Raw genomic sequence first — 17,854 nt, forward strand, 5'->3', positions numbered from 1 at the left:
GGGTGACGACCGAAAGACCTCTGGTTGGGTCCAGCATCCAAACATTTTTGTAGATTTGTATGGAGTTGTGATTATTTGCTACATTACTTTTCTGAAAAGTAGAAAATATAGTGAAGGTTGTCAGATTTCTCAGATCCCACCCTTGGAGCCAATTGTCATCAAAGGTAAAGGGATTCGAAGAGTCAGGTGGTTGGTGGCAGGCTGGTAGGGGATTGATTTGCCCACACAACCATTGCCAACCTGAAAAACTAATTTGAGGGATTGAACAGTGGCGTGGACTCCATGGAGCCTGAGGGGGCCCGAGCCCCCTAAAAAATTTGTTATGGGTGTGAAGAAAAAAATGTGTCAGTTTTGTAGATTTTCCCCAGAGTGCCCAGATATTGAGTTTTTAGTTATCAGGGTTCTAATGTTGATCATATGACTCTTCTAAAATGCTTAAAAAACGTAAAACTCACTACTTATAACTTTTCCCAGTGAAAAATTCCCGGTTTGGGCCCCCTCAATATTTTTTGTAAGTCGGCATCCATGGGATTGAAAGGCAGAAAATTATTCTTAACAGAAAGTATAAAATCATTTCTAGTTAGGAAAAAATTGAAAACTTCTAAATAATCCTTGTGATTCAACGATGGGGTCCACATGTATCTCGAATTTATGTGACGAAGTCCTTCGATCTGAATCATATTTGTATGCGGAATCTGATCACCAGATTACTGGATAAACCTAAAAGTGGAGTGGGTTGAGACATGAGTCTTTTGCTTTCCCTTCTTTCCTCTAAAAGTTTCGTTGTTGTTAATTCTTTGGAGGATCGATTTACATTTGATGACTTACCACAGATTCGTTACTTCTCATCATACAATCTCGATCAAAAGACATTTAATTGCTCTACTGTGAGGAGTATGATTTGTGTATTTATTTAGCTCGAAGCACTGGAATTAGTAAAGTAAAAAGTGTACTATAATAGGTCATATCGGCGCAGATAACCTCTGGCTTTGATGGCCTTCTCCCGAGGACGTGGATTGGATGAGGACTCCATGCGAGCTTGTGGAAGGGTTCGGAAAAGGGTCATACTCGCTTAGGCTGGTCAGGTATACCTGGCTGGATAGGGGCCCCCACAAAACCACCATGAACCCAATTGTTTATTAATAATATGCATTTAATAATACTGGCAATGGTGTGGTGATTAGGGCGTGATGGGCATCTTCTATATGTGAATACAGCAGACTCACGAATATCTGGCTGTGGTTTATCCAGTTTGCGGATTATCCCTGCATGATTTTACACTCTTGCTCAATTTTTTCCATGATATTTATAAAAAAAAAATCAAACGAAAAATCGTCGGAATTACGGCATTAATGCCTGGATACACAGGGCTTATTATATCCCCTTCATAAAAGCGATCACGCTTTAGCTGCATTCATGGGAGCTCCATGTTCCTGTTTTCCAAGCATTGCAGTGTTCAACCGCACTCCTTGATCACGGATACACGTCGCACAGCAGTTGCAACTCGGGCAACTTATGCGAGACGTGACTACTTGGCATGGTGCCTGACAGTGTAGTTTCTGACGTCGAGCAGTGGTTTTGAAGCAGTTGTGCAAACCACTTTTCTGTATCTGTGATCACACAGCCACGGATGGGTGGTTTTTGAAACCAGGCCTTACATGGAGCATTAATAATACGAGTACAACCTTGTTATCACCGCTAAAAATATCGAGAACTGGCGAAGAAAGCTCTCAATTAGTCCGGGAAGCACTCTTAAATAACAGAATAACTGCATAAATATTAATAGATTGTTTGTTTTACGTAAATTATGAACGTCACAAGACATTTAAGTGAAAGTTTGAATTATCTGTGTTTTTTGATTATTCGTGCCGTCTCTCCCCATCATTGGCCCATTAGGATAATCGGCAGTGTACTGTATATTGTTAACCCGTTCGGGTAAATAGACGGCGATTCGCTGGTTTGATACGATTTTCCTTAAGGTAAAGAGCTGGCGAACTGCTGGTAGCGTCATTGTTATTGTTGCATTTGAAAATAGTTTATTCAAAAAGTATTATCTTAAAACTAAGTACCATGCGCCAACAATCAACTAAAATTATCCTGTAAAAATCCTATGCATCTTGTCACAAAATTTCATATTCTTTAAAATAATAGGTAAATGAAAACCCTAGGATAAATATAAAAGGTATTTAGGATAGAAATTTCCATGAAAAATTAAGAGGCGACTGGATTAACTCGTTCTTTTATGGTTTGTATTTGTCTTATTTTTTCAGATTGACTCGATTTTTATCATCATCATGTGCATTGGAAGTGACTTGGAGCGTGAGCAACCGCAGAGAATGCTCTCTCTCATGGCGTCTGTGCGCGATGCTCTGCTGTCGCTGGATGTGGTCCGTATTCCTAAAAATAGGAGGACGCTGCTGGAGTTGATAGAGGTTCGTGCCGCCAGCTGGAAGCTTCCAGCACCAGCCGTCATGTACTACTACCCTTCCAGTCAAGAACACTGACGTCGCTCATGTGCCTTCTCTGGTTTATACAATTTTATTGCTTTGCTGGAGTCTCTCTTCTTCTATTTCTTACATTTTTATGCTAGTCTTTTTACTCATGTGGAGGTGTATGAGGTCTGCTATTATTTTATGAGGTAGGAATGGATGATGTTGTTATCTGTTGCTAAAGTACTTTCCATGCATAATGTTGGATTTTATGGTTTTAATACTGTGAAAATTATGGGCATGGTACGTATGGGTAAATGTTTCTCCCTGCAATAATCCAAATTATAGGTTCTCAGTTTTAATGAGGATGCTTTTATTAAAAAAATTGGAGTCAAGACCTAATGCAGTCATTTTTGCAAGCTCCTTGGTTTTTAATTTACTTGGACTTTAATAGGTGTGATTGACGTTGTAGAATTCCTACTTAATTTATTTAATTTGATTTTTCTTGGCTAGTACCTAGTATGTTCTAAGGTTGGCTACTCTTTGGTGTCATTAATTCTTGGAATATTTCGCTACTTCGAGTTATTAGAAACATTTCTGTCTGTGATTTGGAGAGATGCAAGCCATTTTGGTGTTGTATTCATCATTCTATTATCTTTCTATCTACCTGCATAATACCCTTGACTAATTACTTGTCAAGATCAGAGCACTGATTAAGTGACACAATGTCATTGAGGTGATGGATTTATAGAAGACAATGATGCTACATCAAAGATGGGTTTCAGTTTTAAAGTTTTCCATCAAGTTCTTTGACAATTAGCTGCTTATCACAGTATCTAATGGATGATTCCCCCTCAGCCCAAGTGAATTGCCGAAACACTTAAAATATGGCACACAAGTACTTTGGATTCAAAGATCATGTGCTTCTTCATTGGGTGAAGGATTTGCTTCTGCAGCATGTTTCTTTCAGCCTTAATTTTCAACCTTATTGTGTCGCTGTTCTCATACCAGAAATATGTAATTCTTAAATGCAATTATATCGTGTACCAATGCATGAACCCAGGCTCGTGTCTGGGATTTTTCCGTTGTTTGCTATGGAAGGTCTGGTGATATTCCCTGTGGGCTACTTTGGTACTGCAGTCCATGTAAGGAAATTGCCATGAGCGTCACGTAAAAGTTATATTTGTGGGTGTGAGAATTCTGCTGCTGGTTGGAAAATTCTGTTGTTGGGTTTTTTCATTGACTTGTAGTGGATATGATTGAAGACAATACATCTTATGCAGGAGCAGACATCATTGCATAGTTGACTATGGATAACATTGAATTCAAGTCTATGAAACTTGTATTAGTTGTGGTGAATGTATATTTTTAAAAATATTTATTAATTGACGTTGGGTTCATTTTAAGGCAAAAACAGGTTTTTCATTAAGGATTGGAAGTTCAATGCCTCTCTCTTTTAATTTGCTCGCAGACCTTTGTATTTTGCTGTCAAACTTTTTAAGTTTATCCAGTGATATGTAGGATCATCAAACTACCTTGTCTCTTACATTGCTTGTTAGGATGGTTTTCGTGAGAAGAGATTTTATTAACCTGTGAATGTAGACATTGCTTTAGCCATCATAATCACTAAATTTCAGTGGTTAGATGGGTATTATTTTGTGATGTATGTGGTTGTAACCCATAGTGATATGTAAGGGACCTTTTATCTTTGGAATGCATTTTCATTTATTTCATGGTGTGCATTAGGGTTTGGCTCATAATTTTTTATTTTGATAATAAAAACTATAGAATATACTATCTTTGTTTGGTGTGGCTTAATTTTCAAGTAGGAATGACATCAAAATTATTTTCTTATCATTATTATCTTTGATGCAATTTCAATTCTCTAATGTAATGAAGTTTTTTAGCCATTATTTCTCGGGAGTCAATGCTATTAATTTCTGATTAAGTGCGTTTCATTTGAGGTTAGTCTATTATTCCAGGTCTTGGAAATGACTGCATTGGATTTGTACGTGCTCCTCACTTTTAATGATATGAAGTTTACCTAACAAAAAAATCATTTGAGGTTTTACTCCTATGTATCTTTTGTTGTGGTGAAGGTGCACTTTTTAATCTACCACGACAAATAAGGGGGATATACTTATGCATATTTATTTTCTTTTAAAGGGATGATATTCTAATTTTATGGTTTATTCAAGCATGAGATAATGTTATTTTTATTTCTACCTCTTCATTAGTACAAGCATAGCTTAATTATTTATTTATTTAAACCCCAAAGGAAGAATTGTTCTACCAGAGGTATCTATTTATTGGTCAGAAATGATATTGATGAAAAAAGATGAATTTTCCTTCCATGAAGTTTAAATTGTGATTACTTACTCATTATTCTTATTATTAAGTTGACAGGTCAGTTGTTTTGACCAGTTGCTGTGTTGCTATGTATTTCTTGTACGTGAATATCTTGATGGAAGAGGTCCAATGTCGAGACTGAGGGACCGGGATCTTGCATCCAGTTAATCCTTTTTAACTATCTGTTTTTTATTATTATTGTTTTAATGTGGCTGTAATATTGATGTGGTGATTATTAACGATGACACACTGAACTTATCTCATTAACTTCTTCAGATTTTGATATCTAATGTATTAATAGTTCGGCAGCCTATCTTCAGACGTCTTTCCTTTCCTCTGCCTAAATTATACAGTGAATTTTTTAAAAGAGATAATTATTTGCCCATGGCAGCTACTCATGAGAAAAGTTCGTAATGTATGAATGGCTTTTCAAAACAGCTTTTACTCTGATTTTTCAAGTTATCAGGATCAATTTTTATAACACCAATAAACTAATTTTTTATGCCATATTATCATGGCATTTGTTGTATTTGCTTTTTACTTCTTGAAGATCTGAATATTTTGAATTGATATTGAAGTAGGTTTTTACAAAAGTTGTGATAATTTCCATGTGTATACTACCGTAGAATGTTGTTCTTATACAGGCTTTTGTGGTGTTTTTAACATTGCTCAATTAAGTGGTAGATGTAATCCACTTGTTATGTCACATATTTTAATTTCAATGCCTCTTCACCTAATTTTGAAGATCTGTACATCTTTTCGTTGTTGTTGAGTTGATAATTTGCTGTTTAACCTGATTTTATCCCATTTTTATTGACGTGCAACTATTTTTTATGCTATAAGTTGGAATGGAGCCCATTGAGGTTCATATTACACATAAGGCCTGTGGTAGTTTTATTCGTTTTTAATGTATTTGCCTTACAATTCAAAGTGTAATTCATCCATGTGGTTATTTTTTCACGGTACAAATTTTGAGAATTGTTGAATCTCTTTTTTGTGCCTTTTTTTTGTTCTTAACCATTTTAGTATTTGAATGGCTATTAACTATGTAAAGAATCTCAACTTAGATTCAGTGAGCATTTTTAGTAACGCTGTGCATTTTTGACAGCAAAATGAGACTTATATGAGGTGCCTTAACCTTGACTGTAGTGCCAGTTAATCCTTCCATGGTTGTCCGTAGACCTGTTCTTATCATGTTTATATTTTCACCATTAACATGGTAAAGGAAAAATTGGTCGCTATTTATTGTGTGCCAAAAGAATTTATGAATGGTTGCCATTGATAATATGTTTATACACATGTCATTCAAAGTGAAACTTATTGCAATCCAAAGAGCTCTGTGCTTTTGTGGCAAGAGGGTTGTAGTTTTGGGATTTATCAAAAGAATAGTTAGTTTACTAGAGTTTTGTATGAATATGCTTTTAAATTGTTTTATATTTTATAAAATGTACTGAAATAAAGTGTACATCAATAATTTATCATGTTTAACATGTTTTCACAGTGGTATGTCCATCTGAATTCCTTTCTAATAATTGTATACACTCTCCTACTACATTATTCGTCCACCATACTATAAGAATGGTTCAATATCATTCCCTTGTATTTTAGAAGGGGATTAGGTGGCAAAACATGTGGTTAAATTGAACAAAGAACAGCTTCAGGCATACAACTGGAGTGCATCCAAGCTTTTCTCTTGTAACAAACATTTTCCAAGGTGTTACTGAGGGTGGGAAATGTAACTCTCAAAATTAATAGAAGAGGTGGTCAAGGAGCCAGAAATTTATTTTGTGGGAATGAGGTTCTCACCTTGCATAGAGAGAATATATATGCGTTGAAATTTTGTACATCTATGACTTAAATTATAAACTATTATTTTATTGAGTCCAGTGCCCATTGGTGTATCTTGTCTTATGTAGATTGACTGCTTACTTTTCTTATGCTTTCCAGCTGGCTCTGAATAGATGATGAGCATAAACTCTTGTCCCACAGTGTTGCTATTGTTTAAAGTTCCGAGGGGGCTATCTGCCAAAGAGACAGCCTTAGAGTCTCAGAGGGCAGACAACTATATGAAATTGGAAAACGGGTATCTCTTGATGAAACTGCAGCATTTAGTAAAATAAATGCTAACTAATTTTTGTTGAAATTATCGAAGACCAGTTAGTGATAACATTTTAATGTTGAATTTATCAGGAAACGCAAAATAAATCAATGCGAACTTCTTCTAAGGAAACATAATTGACTACTGAGCAGACTGAGCACATGGTGAGAATCGCACACCACACTAGAACCAAAAACGATATATCGATAGTGTCTTGTCTCACTATCACTTGACACATCAATGCAGTTAGTTTGCTATTCAATATTTTTTGCTGAGCTAGAGACATTTTTTAATAGAAAAAGTCGGGGCCACATTCTATGACGTCCTTTTGGGATTACCATTCTGACATGATGCAAGAAATCTGATAGCTGTTTCTGAGACATCCCTTTCCTGCTGTCAGGCCAATGCTTTCGACATGCGAACAGGTACTCCACGTACAACGTAAAGGGTGGTTGAAAGCACACTTCAGCTGGAAAGGATGCTGAATATGATCAATTTTCCTTGATCCAGTTGTGTCTGAAATATTTATCATTAATATAGATTAATAGGCTTAGCTATCCGTACTCAAGGTATGTGTACAATTCAGTAAAATGTAGCTTTGCACAAATTTTTGTGTTCGACATCAATTTTTCATTCATCATATTAAATGTTGCTCATCAAAGTAGGTGGGGGAATGTGAGCCCAAGGAGTTTTGTACATGGCCTATAAATTTCTTATGTTACTCCTGAATTTTTGGACAATAAATATACAAAATTGCAATTACCTTGATGCTCGTTGTTTCCACAGATGAGAGGTACATTAGAATAGGTAGATAAGAATATCTAGAGTGAATTATTTTCCATTTTAAAGCCAGCTAAGGAATTGCTGCTTATTTGTGTTGCCTAATGATTTATGTAGAACTTCACTGAAATATAAAATACTAGTTCCTCACTAGTAATGAAAAAAAATTAAATAAGCACCTTATGCTAGATACTAATGTGTATTAATGTCATAGGCAATGATAGGAATACATATGTATCAAGATGACCGAACTGCAGTGCAGAGTTTTTGAAGTTTTATTTTGAAACAAGGAAAGTGCTTAAATAATCAAGATTTGAGTATTATTTAATATTAATTTCATTTGAAAGAATGAATTTATAATTGACTTGCTTTACTTTAAGGTAGCAATGGTAGCAGGAGTAGTTATGAATTGCTGGCATCGTTGCTCTGATAGAAATCTATTCTCACTTGCACAAGCAATTCAAGCCTAGCACGTAGCCTTTGATTCTCTTGTGGCTCCCAGCCTTATGCGTTTGGCATCTATGTAATGCTTTCTGTATGCCTGAATTAAGTGTTTTATAAATGACACAGCTTTCTTTTATTTCATTAAGTTCATAGATTATTTCTTTCTGTAAAGGATCCCACATGTTCTCTAAGTATTGAAGGTGTGGCCCAACACATCCAAATTATCTCCTCTTCCTCCAAAAACATTCGACAAATCCTAGCTTCTTCTCTGCCACAAATATTTTTTGTGTGTTCCTTTGGTAGGTTCAAAGAATAAGGCCAGTTGTTCCTTAATTGTCTTACTGCTAACCTTCTCCTCTGGGTTCTGACAAGAATTGCTAAGAACAATTCAATAACATGAAGCTTTGCGCAAAAAAAACATAATGAAGCTATTGTTATCCTTATTCATTTGCTTGTTATTCTACATTATTGATCTGATAATGACAAAATTTGTACACTGTCTAAAAAATTAATCTACTTTGTCGTAAGTTTTATCTGTGTATTATGCAGGAGGTAAAGTACATATAATAGTAACTGCATCTGCTTAAAGTTAAATTTTGAGTGTCAAAATGATGTAAAATGCATTTTCAGGCATGTTAATTTTCTTGAGCTCCCTGTTTTCTGGGGGTATCCCCCACGAACCCCCCCTCACATCCCCCGTAAAGCATATTCCTAGTTATGCCACTGTCTCTCTCCACCCTTTCACTGCTGTGGACGTACATTTTCTTCCTCCCTGCCATGCACTTTCGTCGAAGCACTTTGAAGGGCCCATAATCCGGGACTCTTTCCTCGATGAGCTTGCTGGCCCCTCTCTTCGACCCTCCAAGTGGGGGGCCTCCCTCCCCAAACGTGACCACTCTGACTGCATTTTGAAAAATCTATCAATCAATGCGATCATTAAAAATTATTGTTTGCATCGCACTCCTGCCAATCAGGCAATCAAGTTCGTCTTTGAACCGTGTTTCTGCGATTAAAAATAACGATTTTGTTAACTTTGCTAAAATGGCCAAGTTAATAAAATTGTTATTTTTCATCGCAGAGACACGGTTCAAAAACGTACTTGATTGCTTGATAGGCAGGAGTGCGATGCGAACAATCATATTTTGATGGTCGGATTGATTGGTTGATTTTCAAATTGCAGTCAGAGCGGTTACTTTTCGGGAGGGAGGCCCCCCTCTCGAAAGGTCCAAGAGATGGGCCAGCAAGGGTGAGCTGGTGGAGGAAAGGGTGGGTCCCAGATTAGCGACCCTTTGGAGGGTGTACCACGCCCATCCTGGAAGTACCTAATCCATGGCTCAACGAAATGCATTTTAACCTTTTCGCCGCATGTGAGGAGAAGGTTTTCGGAGATTGAACAGCAGTGAAATGGTTAAATATGTTACTTCCACTCAAAGAGAATGGGATTAAAAGGAATAGCAGGATCCTTCCTGTCTAAATTAGAGGGATGTAGAAGCCAGAAAGATCTGCAATGTGCAATACTTTTGAATCAAATTCACGTTTTCAGGGATCATGTTAGCTGTTGGGAGAGAGGAGGTTTTGAGACTAATTCTGCAGTTATCAAAATTGGATGATAGAGAGAGATGTTGCGGCTCAGTTTATGTGCAACTCAAAGCAATGGCTGTAATCCTTCAAGACATTGTTAAATGAGAAAACTCTTCTTGCTAGTGAGAATCATCCACCTTCTCCCATCATAAGCAACGGCTTTGCCACTCTTGCCTTGTTTCGAATGCCTCAGCTTTGTTTTGAGCAACTCAACAAAATTTTACTGTCTTGATATGGGTATCAGCAGAATTTATTTTTATCCAAACAGCTTGGAAGCCAAAGGTCCGTGGTTCGATTCTCGGTCCAGGGGAATTTTTTCTCATGGCAATTCTTGTATACCAAACAGCTTGTTGGCTTAGAAAGTGATATTTTTATTTTATCGTAAGTAGATGTACCAATCAAGTAGTTTGTAGTGGGAAGTAGTAATATTGTAGTGGGTGTAAGTAGGTAAATGTTTTAACACATTCTCTCTTTATATGAAATATTTTCTCTCTTAATTATGTTACTTAGGAAATATTTTTATGCATTTTACACCTTCCATCATGAAGTTAATAAATAACATTCTATGGTACTATTTGAATTTTAGGAACTTCAGCATTGAGGAAACACATAAAATTTTCAAGTATTTAATTTACTACCTTTCATATTAATTTGATACTGTACATCATAATAATATTTCTATATGGTCATATCATTTTATGAATTTTTCCAGATGAAGTATTTATATGAATAATGACATATGATGTGTGATATTTTTTCCACCATTCTAAGTCAATTTCTAACATATACACATTTTTTCAATTTGAGGCAATGGTCATGTTGATTTTTCAAAGCCTTAAAATGTCACGCAATCTTGTGACTGCCGGAATGGTAATATGACGATGATGAAATGCTTCAGGTAACTTTAATAATTGACATCAGAGCTTGCTGCCCTATCATTTACTGTAAGACATTCAAATATCTTCTTCGTAAAAATAACAGAAACCTAAAAATTATAGTTTTAGTCCAAGGAATCTCAGTTTCAAATCTTTTATTGAATATTTTATATTCATAAGAACTTGTGCTTGCTTTTTATGCTGGAAGACTGAATAATTTATGCTTTTAATTACAATATGTACATAAAAATGATATTATTCAAACCCCCACACAGAATTTTGTCTCCTTATTGAAATCATATCTGTTTGTCTACCAAAAGAATAATCTCAACATTATAAATATTCAATGGCATTTCCTGCAATTTTCTGTCCTTCATAGAGCTATTGTTATTATTATGGTCATAAATGCCATGAAAAAAATGACACTGGAATCCATGTAAAGTTGAATTGCCAATTTGGATCTAAACTACGTAAAATAATGATTAGGACAAGCGCACTTTTGCATTTTTATAAGTCTGGGACCATACAATGACAGTCATATGTAATAGTTACCCTGCTGTATCTCTAGAAAATGATTGACATTAGTTTAAATTCTTTGGGTCTACAGGTGTTTCAGTTTGTTCTGAGAATACTTTTTTCTCAAGATATTGATACAGTGGTCAGTGTCTAAATTTTGAAGAATTTATGTAAATAAAATTTTTATCAATATCTTTTCCTTGTAATGAAGGTGAATATACAATAAAAAAGTTGTCATTTAGCTAAAAATGCATAAATGGGAGGGATGGTTGGATGGGATATGTCGCATATGAATATCCACGGATAATTACGTCTCACTGGACGATGAAATTGGATTGAAATTCTCTGAAAAAATCAGATCTGGATCTGGTATTTTGCAAATTATATTTTATTGGAAGAAGTATCTGCAAGAGTAATTAAAAAGGCTCGATTCTTTGCTTTGACAATTTTGTTTTGTCCCCTTCGTATGATGCGATTTTTTTCCAGTGCAACTATGTATTTAATTTGGAAATTGTTCACAAATTTTATCTTAAATAACAAGGCACCCTCAGAGTTTTATGTCTTTGACTTTATTTATAATTATTTTCAAACACCAATTAATTAAACTGTATTTCATTTTAATCCATTGTAACCCAGAGCTGCTTTTGGGATAAATTAAATTTCAAGACTTATCATTTTCAAAATGTGAAATTTTTCAACTCAATCATAATTATTGCCGCAGCTGCATATTTCGCCATTAAACTTTACACCAAAAAAGAGCATGTAGTTTAAATATTTCCGGAGCTGAAAACGTATACATTTTTGATGTAACTTAGAAGCAACATTGGGTTATACGCAATGGGATATTGATTTTCTTAAATTGCTTGGGCTTACAACTTAAGTTTAAGGCTGATTCCCTTGCTTTGTATATCATTGAGTTAGCTTTTAATTTAGCATTGTTCAGGATAAATACATTGGAAATGGAGAGCGTGCTGTAAATGAAATCATGTATGTACCTCGGTATAAGTGACCAGTATTTCAAAATAGCTCTGCTGCTCTTCAAACACCACAGTTTGATAGTAAGTAAATATCAATGCTATGTCCTTTTATTGAGAATAAGCATCAGTCAAACCTCCAAATCAAACCATTTACTCTGTACCCGAGCACCAAGGGTTTCCGTTGGGCTTATGCGAGTTTTGCATTGGATGTCTATTTTCTGTTCTCTTTAATGGAGATCACTTCACTCTGGTAACTTGCTCCTAATATTTATCATTTTTGGCCAATTTTATGTAATATGGTCTCGTAAGCCAGTTCATTATTTGATATTATTTCGGATTTAACTCTAAAGTTGAGATGAAAATGACATTACTACAATTTTATAAACACAAATGATACTTCTTCACTTTAATAGTTTCCTTTTTTACTATGAAAAACACACTTGTATCCAAAAATATCCAATGATCCAACAGCTGAAATGAAGAATTTGGTCCGTATCCAAATAAAATCCTGGATCCATCCATCCCTAGTAAATAGTAAATATTTTTGCCTATAGGATTGAGGTTGAACTTCAGGTGTTCTTACCTAAAATGAAATATGCTTATCTGATAAGGGGTACTCTGATTAAGTCCAATAAATAGGTAAAGGAAGATTTAAGCAGGGAGAAAATGTGAGTACTGATTTTTTTTCTGTGTGGGTTAAGCTTAAAAATTGCTTTATCTTAAAGATATTGCATTTTTCATTAGCTTAATTTAAATCATGGCTAGTATGTACTCATGGCTAAGTATAGAACTCTGAGGTGCCAAATTTGACCTCTGAATGATGTAATGGAATGACTAAATTAAAGAGACATTTTTAAGGTCTTAAGGCTTGAGAGAAAACTGGAAGATGTGGGGTGTCTAGTTGGTGAATTTTCTTCATTTTTCCAGTGCAATTTTTATCGGTGGAGGCAAAATGTGCTGATAATTCACCGACTGTTTTCACTGTTACGGTTGGAATTAACATGGAGTCTGTGACCTATATTGTTATATACATATATACATTCTTCCGTCCACTGCATCCTTAATGATAAACTAGTTTGATGTGGATTAACCGTTTTGTTTTGGCTGCTAGACCAGAAGTTGTTTCCTGTGTGCTGAAAATATTTGAATGTGTTCTGTCCCTCTTTTCCACAGAAAGTATGTGAGCAGATAAATAGCCCTAGAAATTTCCTCCTGATGCTTTTTGCGAGGCCTGGTGGGAAAGTTTAAATTGCTTAGATTAAATTTCAAATCGGTGCAGTAGGTCAAAGTGTGGTATGCTGTTAGTTTTCTTATTAATTTAATTCCCAATGCTATGGGATTCTGTTGATAATTAGCTGGTAGAAACAAGTAAGAATTGAAGACAAAAAGTTTGCGAGAACAATATGAAGAGCAGACAATAGAATAAAGGGATAATACGTGAACTGTAAAGAGTGAGAGAGGGACTAAAGTTTGAGCTAGGAGGGATTTCCAGTAATCCCCTTTCTGGTAAGAGAGAGTTTGTTTCATTAAAGCAAGCATGGGCTGAGGGAGCAGTTTAGGAGAGAGTGTCAAATATTGATGAACAATTTTTCCATGGTTATCAATGCACTTAAAGATAAATGTATTCTGCCAGTGAAGGGTTGAACTTCACAGTTTATAAAAATCAAGGAGCTTGTAAGTTTCAAATGAAGAAGTTTTCCATCTTCCAGATTCTGAAATTAATATGTATGATATTTTGATGTCTTGAGATGAACATTTCATAATGAATTTTCTATATCACTAAATGTAGTTGGGTTTTAGTCAATGGCAGTGAACGATCCACCAAATCCAAGGCTCATGGCCATAACCTACAATGACCAAAGGATTGTCTGGGAATAAATAATACTATATAATGCAATATTTCCTCAAAATGTACACTGTTATGCAATGTCACAACAATTTACAGCTGTTAATTTTTGTAAACAAACCTTAACAAATGTTTTAGGAAACCTTCTGGTTATCAAGTTGCATGCACACACAGACTTGACATATTAATGGTTTCATCAAATTGGTATGCAGCGTCCCATCATTGTGCTTCATGGCTTGCATTAAAGCAACTCAACTTGCACCTTTAATTACCAGTATACTCAGTAACCAGTAACTGAGATTCCCTCTTGTATGATCGAATCTCTTTGTAAGCAAGCGCCAATATTGGTTCAATAAGCACTGGTCCCCAATGGAGGTGGCCATCGTAGCCAGAGATTGCCTAGCTTTCATTTTAGATTCACGCATTGCAGGCAGCACAAGAGCCTCTTGAAGCTTGCTCCCGCACATAATCCTGAAGACTGAATGGTGCGCTGTTGTCTGCCGAGACTCCGTTGGGATGTCCTGCTGAAGTTCCAGTTGGACCTTCCTCTGGGGTTCTTATTTCATCATCAAGGCTGCACAATCTCCTGTGGTGTGAAGGTAAGGGTAAATTATTAACATACAGCTTATTTAATAGAAATAACATACTTAAATGGAGCTAAGATAAGGGTTTTCTATTCGAGATCTATTGGGAATTCCCAGTAAAGAATGTGACTTCAAATGATACATTCGTTGGAAAATCTTAATAATTTTATGCTTTCTATTTGATTTGATTTCTCTTTGCCCTTGATTTTGGGGTGTAAAATTAGTGTATATAGTTAATATGCTAACTTTTTCTCAGGTATTCACTGAGGAAATTCACCAAAACACCTGGTAGTTATGCATTAATCAGTTTATTGTGGCCATTAGCTCTATCCAGGCTGTTTTTTTTCTTCAATTGCCTATTATATATTCCTAAGATGGCAGGAAAGCGTTCCCAGCAGCAATCAGTATCCCATTAATATCCAGACAACATTGTCAGCATCAACTTATGACATCGGTGCAATATCCTCTGGCTGTCAGCACGGATTCCGAAAAAGTAGATCATGCGAAACACAGCTCACACTCTTTCTTCACGACATTCTCAAATCGGGTGAATCGAAAAGACAAGTTGACATATTATTTCTGGATTTTAAGAAAGCTTTTGACACGGTACCTCACAACAAACTGTTATACTAATTACAGTCATACAGATTAAACGAAACAGCGGTAAACTGGATATGTGACTTTCTGAAAGATTATAAACAAAAAGTAGTTCTTGACGGAATTAGCTCTGAGGTTGTTAAAATGACATCAGGTGTTCCACAAGGAAGCGTGATCGGCCCCCTTTTGTTCACTATATACATTAATGACCTCTTCTCCCGAATCAGCAGTAAAATACGTTTATTTGCTGATGACGCCGTCATTTATCGCAAAATTAGTGATCACTCTGACTGTGAAATTCTATCATATTTAAACAATGTTCATTTGTGAAGTCAAAAGTGGGGACTCGAACTTAATCTAAGCAAATGCATGTCAGTACATTTTTTGCAGAGTTTGTCCAACTATAACCATGTTTATGCTGTGGATGGTATTAACATTAAGGCAGCAGGAAGTGAAGTACCTGGGAGTTATGATAACCTCGAACCTCTCTTGGGGAACACATATATATAAGGAATACCTGTGGCATGGCCCTGAAGAAATTAGTATTTGTCAAGGGAATTGTGGGAAGATTTTTGGATGAGAAAGTAAAAGAAAGGCGATATTTTGCACTCATCCGACTGCACCTTGAATGTGCAGTGAGCATATGGGATCTGGTGCAGAAAGACTTAATGCGCGAACTGAATAAAATGCGAAGGAAGGCTGTGCAGTTCACCAAAACCTGCTACAGGCATACAGACAGTTTTACCCAGATGTTAAGTGAATTAGGTTGGGAGTCGCTAGAGACTTGGAGGCTGCGCGCTAGGCTTAGATTGCTTGAACAATTGAGAATGGATATCTTTTAGAGCGATATGGAGGGCATAATATTAGAGACCCAATATATTTCCAGGTTTGACAGAAGCGATAAATTAAGAGACATATTTTGCTGAACGGATAGATATGGTTTTTCCCCGAGCCATAAAGGACTGCAATAAATGCTATTCCTAATTTCCTTAGAGCACTTCCTTTTTATTTGTAAACGGCTGGTGTCGCAACATCTCCTGTCACACTCCTTTTAGGCAGCTTGCAGGGTGTTATGTAGATGTATCCATGTTAACCCTATTAACCTTGTATGTGTCATGTATTGTGCATGTGATTGTAATGTTGTAATGTAATTGAAATGTTGTTTTGTATCAGGCCATCTTGTTAAGGGATATTCAGCAGTGTTTTGTTTTGTGTTGCATGATGGGCGGAAACATGCGGCAGAGGCAGTCAATTTCCGGGTGTCGAACGCGAGCCCTGGCGTTATCAAAATCTATTGTGTTGCTGGCAAAATAAATCCGTTGTGCCTCACTACTGAGTCTGAATATTATTTCCGCACACAACATTTGGCGACGAGGATGGGATACTGATATCCCGCAGTATTTTTTTAAAAAATCTTATTTCACACGGAAGTGGTAATGAATTCATCAGGGTCGAGTTTCGTGGGGACGCTGGGGAATCTTCCAAGTTTTTCTTCGGGAAACGCAGAGGACTGGTGCGTGTTCAAGGAACAGCTTTATTATTACTTCGTGGCGAACAATATCACCGATGATGATAAGAAGAAGGCTATTTTGTTTACGGTGCCCGGCGAGTTTATCTTGAAAAATGTAATCAAGTTGTGTAAACCGCGCTCCACCACAGAGATTTCATTTAGTGAGGCCACGAAACTTTTGGACGGGTACATAAACCCGAAGCCATGTAAGTGGGTGCAACGTGAGATTTTCCACAAAAGGGTGCAGAATCCGGGGGAATCTTTTAAGGATTTTCTTTCGGACCTCCGGACGCTCTCGGAAGGATGTGAGTTCAAAAATTCGGACGAATCCCTACTAGGGCAAGTGTTGCTTGGCCTATCAGATATGAGGTTGAAGGAGGCCCTTTTCGCCTCAGAATCTTTAGATTTAAAAAGGGTTGTCGATAGGGCCCAGGCTGCTGAAGCTGCCCAAGAACATGTCGCCCAATTGCAGTCAACATCTGGTGCTGCAGTGCATCGTACGGGGAGCCAGTATTCTTCAAATAATCATGCAGGCGGCATGTGTGGAAGTTTCTGCCATGAACATTCGCGGCGTGGTGTTCCTCAAGTTCAAAATGGGGGCCTGGTGCGTCAAAATGGCGTCTCCAGTCGTGGCCGTTCTATTACTCCCATGTTCGAGGAGAATATACAACAATACCAGCACCCGTGTTTTCGCTGCACTGGTTGGCACCACCCAGCGGATTGCGGTCACCGGAGTTCCACCTGCCGATATTGCCGGAAGCAGGGACACATCGAGCGTGCTTGCTTCAAAAAGAAGAAGATTACGCCTTTGCCTTTGACCGGTGGATCACAACGTGGAGTTAGCGACATCTCGAGGCGTTCGGGCTTTCGAAGCGATCCACCAAGGAGGTCGGCAGCCCACAACATGGAGGCCACGGATGAAGAAATGTCCCCAGCTATGCAGGTATCTATTCCGAGTCTTTATTTAACAAAATGTGATTACGCTGAGGAGTACAGCACCCTGTTCCACGTTCCTGCCGCCGCTGCACCGCCCCCAATGAAAGTGACGGTGTCAGCGGAGGGCAAACGACTAACGATGGAAGTTGACTCTGGGGCTGGGTTTTCCATCATTGGCCATGGAACTTACAAGCTGCTATTTCCTGACTGTAAACTCGAACGTCCTGCTGTGATCCTAAATACTTGGTCAAAGGAGCAGCTGCCTGTGAAAGGGAATATTCTTGTCGATGTCTGCTATCCACCCTACCGAGGAAAATTACCCTTGCTGGTGA

The 17,854-nt window shown here is 37.0% G+C and overlaps 3 protein-coding genes across 4 annotated transcripts in view; 2 read left to right on the top strand and 1 right to left on the bottom strand.

The window, feature by feature from the left end:
- The window catches only part of LOC124169776 (uncharacterized protein DDB_G0271670), a 113,002-nt gene extending 106,748 nt beyond the window's left edge, over window positions 1-6,254 (top strand). For both annotated transcript variants that reach the window (XM_046548509.1, XM_046548511.1), the window contains one exon: window positions 2,271-6,254. In XM_046548509.1, the coding sequence (XP_046404465.1) occupies window positions 2,271-2,504 (234 nt within the window). In that variant the 3' untranslated portion in view covers window positions 2,505-6,254. The remainder of the gene's footprint in view (window positions 1-2,270) is intronic.
- A 7,659-nt stretch (window positions 6,255-13,913) lies between these two features.
- The window catches only part of LOC124169815 (ras-related protein Rab-37-like), a 39,554-nt gene continuing 35,613 nt past the window's right edge, over window positions 13,914-17,854 (bottom strand). Inside the window, exon 8 of the mRNA XM_046548589.1 lies at window positions 13,914-14,481. Coding sequence (XP_046404545.1) covers window positions 14,313-14,481 — 169 coding nt within the window. The 3' untranslated portion in view covers window positions 13,914-14,312. The remainder of the gene's footprint in view (window positions 14,482-17,854) is intronic.
- Window positions 14,476-17,854, top strand: part of LOC124169814 (chromobox protein homolog 6-like) — a 109,796-nt gene continuing 106,417 nt past the window's right edge. The window contains exon 1 of the mRNA XM_046548587.1: window positions 14,476-14,494. The gene's annotated coding sequence lies outside the window, so the exon portion shown is untranslated. The remainder of the gene's footprint in view (window positions 14,495-17,854) is intronic.

Source organism: Ischnura elegans, chromosome 12 (genome assembly GCF_921293095.1).
Source record: "Ischnura elegans chromosome 12, ioIscEleg1.1, whole genome shotgun sequence".
In the NCBI taxonomy this organism is placed as follows: Eukaryota; Metazoa; Arthropoda; class Insecta; order Odonata; family Coenagrionidae; genus Ischnura; species Ischnura elegans.